This window comes from Rhodnius prolixus, unplaced genomic scaffold (assembly GCF_049639745.1).
Source record: "Rhodnius prolixus isolate KJV_2025 unplaced genomic scaffold, Rpr scaffold_11, whole genome shotgun sequence".
NCBI classification, from domain to species: Eukaryota; Metazoa; Arthropoda; class Insecta; order Hemiptera; family Reduviidae; genus Rhodnius; species Rhodnius prolixus.
In genome coordinates, this window is record NW_027411625.1 from 12,197,648 (window position 1) to 12,204,659 (window position 7,012).

The 7,012-nt window shown below is 35.7% G+C and overlaps 1 protein-coding gene across 1 annotated transcript; it reads right to left on the minus strand.

Moving 5' to 3' along the window:
* Positions 1-1,785: 1,785 nt before the first annotated feature.
* Positions 1,786-5,497, minus strand: LOC141459252 (uncharacterized). Its single transcript, XM_074138091.1, has 4 exons — positions 5,333-5,497; positions 4,547-4,732; positions 3,499-3,731; positions 1,786-1,971 (listed from the first exon to the last, which is right to left on the minus strand). The coding sequence occupies exons 1-4, from the start codon at positions 5,364-5,366 to the stop codon at positions 1,894-1,896; spliced, it is 531 nt and encodes a 176-aa protein (XP_073994192.1). The 5' UTR covers positions 5,367-5,497; the 3' UTR covers positions 1,786-1,893.
* Positions 5,498-7,012: the final 1,515 nt, after the last annotated feature.

Sequence of the window (7,012 nt, forward strand, 5' to 3'; positions counted from 1 at the left end):
AGATCTTTTATCTTTTACTTTGCTTTTGAAGTAAATCATCATTAACTTCTTTTTTAACGCCAACTTCATCAAGACCCTGGCGTATTTTCACTTTGTTTATCGTAGTTTCCTGCTCATATTTAATATTTGAGCTGTTTCGTCTACTTTTATAACTTCTGTTTAATTAAGAGCTTGGCTTGGGACAACAAATCATTTCCGATAATAATCTGTTTATAAGCAGACAGGACAGAAAACACATCAACCTTATAATAATAATTGTAATTGTGTGTAATACTGAAAGTAGCATTATTCTTTCATTCTTCTGGATTAACGAATCAGTCACCAAAAACATCGAAAGGGACTTAAACTATTAGTAAAAAAGTATGTCAAGTGGAAATTTTAGGGTTTCCCAAAAGTGCTAAGTAGGATGTTCGAATCCATTAACACTGGTGAACATGTGAGTGCGTAAATACTCATTAATTAGATACTTTGGCTGCTAGTGTCAATTAAGAATTAATATTGCAATTTCTGAAATATATGTACAACTTTGACCAAATTGTTGTTTGAAGATTTTAAAAATCTAACAGATCCAGATTTATCATTATTCCTCAGTGTAGAATTTCCTTTGTATTCGTAGCTCTTATGGCCAAATTGGCCACATCCAAAAAATTTGAAATCTCTATCTTTTGAATTACAACTAGAAGATTTGGGTCAAGAGAACCACAATTATAACATCTCATACTTTCATATTGATATTTTCGTAATTTTTTTATTTAAACCAATTACCTGACAATTACTTCTTTATTTTTGGAAAAAAACTACCTTGTTACTTAATCATCAGTAATGCCGTTTATGATAATCCATTACAAGCCGTCATTCAAGAACTTAGAATGGATAGCACAGAGGTAACTGTGCCGAAAACAGAACATCCGAGGCATCAGGGTCCTCCTCGGAATAATTTTTTCAGACTATCTGAGCTCGGAAAGGGACATCCCTAGAAAGCTTGCATAGATAGAAGATAATGGAAAAGAATGAACCTCATTTCTTAGTTATTAGGAAGTGGTTATCCCAATCTGCCGGCTCCCCTGTACACCTTTTTAGACGGCTTGGGTGGGGTTGTATGGTGTTTAGGCGGGATTTATCCTCACGTATAGCAATTCTTCACAAGTAATCCCTAATTTGGAGGGGTAACTGGCACTAGGAAGTGGTAATCACAATCTCCTCGCTACACGATCCCTGGGGGTTTTCTAGATAAAAAAGAGTTATAGAGATGTAGTCCGGCTTCGAACACATACACTTCTGGGATGCTATATTTGGAATATCTGAGAAGGGTCTTTCGGAGAGGAATCCATGTGATACAAAGGAGTGATTTTACCTGACTAGCGGTTCCCCTCTTTGCTTCCCCGGGAAGTCTGTTTTTCTGATTAGAATATCAGACGGTTAGTGTGGGTGCACAAGGAAAGGGTAATTCGTAACTGCTGATTCCTCGTTCTATCTGAGGCATTCTGGTAAGACAGGATATTTACTAGGTGTTAGAAGGGAATTTACACTAGAACTCTCTTCGAGGAATTTAGAATTTCTTCTTTAGAATATTTAGGGAGGGCAATTGAGGGGAGAGGCGAGTTGGTTTCAGGGAAGGGTTATTCCTAATTACCGGCTTTCACTTGTTTCTTTAGAACTTCTGGATTCTTCTCTGAACTTCTCTTTCTGGATTTGTGCTTGCTCCAGTGTTGTAGTAATACCTGAACCAGGAGAATATTTAGTTATCGTTGGGAAGTTTATAGGATTTTTGAAAAGGTTTTAGTTGACTAAAAGCGATAATTTTTGTTAATGCCAATATATTTACAACAGTGCATAGGACTGTAACTTTTGAGGCTCCACTTACATCTAGACCTCTGTCTACAAAGTCACCAGTCACAAAACAATTTCGTTGGTGCGACGAGAGATACAATTCAGCGTTGGTTTCACCTCTAGTATTTTCTTCAGCAAGATCTGCAAACAACAAGTTCATATCTTATGCGCGATCCAGAATTTGTAAGCAGATGACCTTTCACATTACGGTACTACCTTCATTTATCATAATGGATCATGCATATATTGTAATGTACTTGAACCCATCTGTTAACCAACAATTTCAGACACGGACCATACCAGCAGCAATTTATGCTGACAATAAATAAAAATAACTTTTTTACTTGCTCCGTATACAAATACAAAAATTAGCAGGTTAAAATCTAGTATGAACATACACAACTTTTCACTTACTCAATAATTACATTTCTACAAGAATTTAAAAAGTTACTAATACTGAATTTTATGGAAAGTCTCAGTTTTAGATGACTGATTTATAAGCCTGCCACACTTAAATTAAAATTAAAATTTTACGTTCCAATATTTCTTCAAGCCATAACTAACAGCTTTGCCCAAAACACAAGCTTGAAAAGATACAGCACCAAGTTGAAAAAAATATTATCCTAAAGATGAGTCTGGTGGCTTCAATGAGGATAATAAAAGAAACATGAATTGTATTTAAGATAAACTAAAACAAAATAATTAACACCGAATGATCAGCTAATAAATACTATTTAACTGCACAATCGGTCAAAACCGTTTCCTTTCATAATAATGGCAACGACTAGCTAAGTTAGCTAAGCTAACTAATACGAGAGGGTACTGAATTGTTCCCGCAGAATTCCTCTTGCTAACGCTCAGCGCAGCTTCTATCTCACACAATAATTACCTTTGCCGCCCAATCACATAGAAAACAATTTAAATTCCCGCCTGCGATGAAAGGTTAAAAGAGAGGAGTAGCCTTCAATTGTACTAACTAAATTAAAATTAATATTGTATTTAATTTCAAAGAGAATTTAATTATGTTTGGTGACTGAGGAAGTAATTAAGCGAGAGAAATAATAAATGATTATCGGCTCTGGTAAATTCTATATTTTACGGAGGATATACCACGCTTGGAAGAGAAGGTACACTCTCTATCTTCAGCTTCTCAAGAGAACCGGTTAATTACTCAGATTTGAAGCGAGATACAAACCCATGTGACTTTAGTGGACGCAGTATGCAATGCAGAATGCATACTATGCATCACCAGGAAATGGTTATCCCTAATTGTTGTCTCCCCCACACTTCTGAGAGGTTATCATGATAGGAGCCCCCCCCCATAACTATCCCAAATTTTTCATTCACGTTGCCCTTTTTTGTTATTTTTGAGAAAGGATATCACAGAGAGAACAACCAACCATTCTCATAAAATGTGGGAAACTTTAGGGGATTGGTGTGAGTTGGTTCCAGGGAATGGTTATCCTTAACTGTCTGCTCCTTGAACTGAGCAGTAATGTGAAGAAACATTGTCTTCGCTCCTCTGCTTCATTAATTCGGAAACGCGCTTATGTTTTTATACGAATTACACAAAATTATCCGAATTTCTAGATCCAACTCCTCTATTTTTCATTAGGTGTTACAAGCTTAAATGGAACAATAAAGTCTACGTAGCTGTGTATTACTCACTTGATTGTCTCGCCGGATTTGTTGTTGCATTCGGAATCGGTTCACAGCTGCACTTGACTGTAAACTTTTAATATCATTTGTCAACTTATCCAACGAGCGAACCTTAGAGTTAATCATGATCTTCTTCAAGAGTATCTCATTTTCACGAACAATCTGACGATAACGTGCGTTCGTGAAACTCCAGTTGATTCGTTGCCGGCGATTCTGGTCATATTTACATGATTCAGGTTCTCCTGCAACATTACGATTACTGGCACTTTCGAGCTCGTTAAAAATCGTAGCCTCATATATCTCAATCTCATACAGTGTTGAGTAAAAAAATTATTGTCACAAGATGACACGTTTATGGAATGTGGGGAATATTTTCTAAAAGGTGACGGTTGGAAAATTTATAAACAGACTCTTTTTATTCAAATTACAAGGGATATAAAGTTATGCAGTGCACGCAATGAATTTAAGGTGAATAATCCACAGAAAATGACAGATGTTTTAAAGTGAAAAAGTTTGGTCTATATACACCCGACTTACCCTTACGTTCTCACTTTCTCAAATTCTCTTTAAACTCCGAACATGTGTAATTCTTCACATGAATCATAATTCTTACCACTTTGATGGAATCTATGCAACTTCTCTCAAAGAAGTATACGGAATCGAATTTCCGGTAAGAAGTTTCCAGCAAAAGTTGTAGATTTATGTGTTTGTAATCATTATACAAAGTTGAAATTAAATCGTAAGAGCTGTTTGAGAGAACATTTTAAAAACGGAAATGTTTATTCGGTAAGCGGCATTTCCGGTCAACCGATTTTTAAATAAGTTTGGAAATTGTCTCACATTTGATTCTTAATAATAGATAACAGTTGGCAGTAAACAGTAGAGCGATTTAAAGAGAAGCCTAACCAACTAGAGTTGGCTGGATACGCGATGATGGCCTTATTGGATGGCATGACAGTCGGAGTAGATCACTCATAGATTTATATAGCCTATAAGCCCTTTGATGAACAGGCATATGTCGCGAGTGCAAGAGCCTGAAAGAAACTCAAATACTTACCATAGATCTCCAATTGTCCAATGAAGACCACATTCTTGTTATTTTCTGGTGAATTGGTGTAACTGCCAGTAGTTACTGTTGTCAACTCATCACTGTCCGGTGGAGTGATATCTCTGAGTGGTTTTAGGATATCAAACGGTGGTAATCCTATCCCACAATTACACGCACATCCACATTTAAAGATGACTAGAACCAAAAAGAAGTATTCCAATTAAAATTTAAGGCATTGGTTAGCCTAGTTACGGCAAAATAATGGGATTAAAAAAATACCACATTCAAACCAAAAATTATTGCATTACTAATTTTGGAACACATACAGCACCGTTCAGTTTTACCATCTGTACACGGCTCATAATTTGTACTTCAAATGATGCGTACAAGGGGACCCTCTACGATAATGGATAATGCGATAAGGAATGGATTAGCTCAGTGGTTAGCGTACTGAATTCCCCCGGGTTCTCTTCTCAGGAACTTCTCACAGCTCACTGCCCGGTGATAGCGTTATTTTTAACTAGAGAACACTGTCCAGAGACCGGCAGTGCACTGAAAAAGCTCCAGGCGCCTGTGACCTCAGATGCTGTCGCGTCTAAGATATAGTATATATATATATAGTGCGTGAATTTTAAGATCCACAGTATTTGTATTTGTATTGTTAGAGATAATATTTATAAAACCATTTAAATACTGAAAATTAAGCCTAGGCAAGATTAAAGCCATTAATAAAACATTAGTAGGCTATTTAATAAATTTATGTTTTAATAAATAAATGTGAGAATTTTGACTTACGTTTTCTATTGACCACTTTGTCGAGTTTGTCCATTATTGGAGGCTGATCATGAACTGCATGATAGCTTCATGAACTCTGGACTAGATATTAAGTATTGCATGAACATGTGGGTCTGTTTATCAAATCAAATAAATGCAAGTCACTTGGTTACCGCAGGAAAATCAATATTTGACCTGTGCAGGCTATGTTTTTGTGGAATGGAGTATTAATTCTTGTCTTATACTCTCCCGTACAGGATCGCCGTGGGGGCAGGTGGGTCTTGCGCTCATATTTTTGGGCTTAATTAAAAACAATAATTCAATTAAAAAAGAATCCAAGTCTTATGAAATCAATCATATGAAACGATCAGTGGGTTTGTTCCAATTAGGCTCAAAGGCTAATCCTACACACAAATGTTTTAAAAAAAAGACTGCTTTTTGTAGTCTGTACCTATACCATAAATGAACCAAAAGATACTAATTTGCAGGTCACTCTTTCTAATATTTCCCAATATTCCTTCGTTTTTTAAGTTCTTTTTTCAAAATTAGGGCGACGCAATATGTATTTTCTAGCTCTACAATAGATATCGGTGGTGAGAGCCAAAATATACTTATTTGCTTGTCATTGTCACTAGGGTTCCCATTTTTCATGCATTTAGTTACTTTTTTTAAATTCAATCGAATTAATATGTGTACTCCAGCTCTTTTATAGAGATCGGAGGTGAGAGACAAAAGTTCTTTTCACCTAATATTTTCGACTTCTTCCATTTATTTTGAACTTTTTTTCTTACAAGCTGAAGGCGTACCAATATGTGTATTCTAATCCTGCAATAGATCGCCAAAAGATACTAATTTGCTGTTCATTCAACCTAATATTTTTCAATTTTTTCTAAGATTTTGAAATTTATTTAAACAATAAAGGGAACCCAATACGAATATTCTAGATCTGCCATAGAGACTGGTGATGGGTGAGAGCCAAAAGATACTAATTTGTTGGTCATTATCGCTATTTTTTATTTTTTCATTCGTTTTAGGTGCTTCTCCAAATTGAGCAACCTAATATGTATGTTCCAGCTCTGCTATACATATATGTAGGTGGTGAGAACCAAATTACACTAATTTGCTTGTCATTATAGCGAATATTTCCCAATTTTTTATTGGTTTTTGAAGTCTTTTGTCAATAATAGGGCTTCATGTAATGGGAATGCAGATAGCTTAAATATATAACTGTTTGGGTCTACCGAATACAATGGCTCAACCCTATCTAAGGTGTCATTTGACACGTGCTGAAATAGAATGTGGTGACTGTGGAGAACGGAGCCTTCGAAGCATAAGGCGCTTCCTCGGAGCAACTGCCTTTCCTGACTATCGCTGCTTGATCATTTTATTTCACTAGAAAGCCATGTAGACTACCTAGTAGAGGAAAGAGTTTGGCATAACATTTGTGGAGATATTTATTAGGATATGATTATCCAAATCGGACTGCTCCTTTCTCTTCCTTCGGCTACCCTTGAGAGACAGGATGGTTTCCCACATGTTGAGGCGAAATATATTTTCTCGGGGCATATCAAATTAATGTAATAATTTACTAAAATCAAAACTTTTTTATTAGTATAATTTTTTTTATAGCAATAAATCTTGCAGCTTACTATCCACTTTTGTTTCAATAAAAAAAAATATTTAATAAAAAATTAGTATTCT

Coding starts and splice junctions, on each gene's coding strand:
- LOC141459252 (XM_074138091.1), bottom strand. CDS start 5,366: ATGGACAAACTCGACAAAGTGGTCAATAGAAAAC. Junction 3,732..4,546: donor TGGACAATTGGAGATCTATG/GTAAGTATTTGA, acceptor GTAATGTTGCAG/GAGAACCTGAATCATGTAAA. Junction 1,972..3,498: donor AAATCCGGCGAGACAATCAA/GTGAGTAATACA, acceptor TGTTGTTTGCAG/ATCTTGCTGAAGAAAATACT.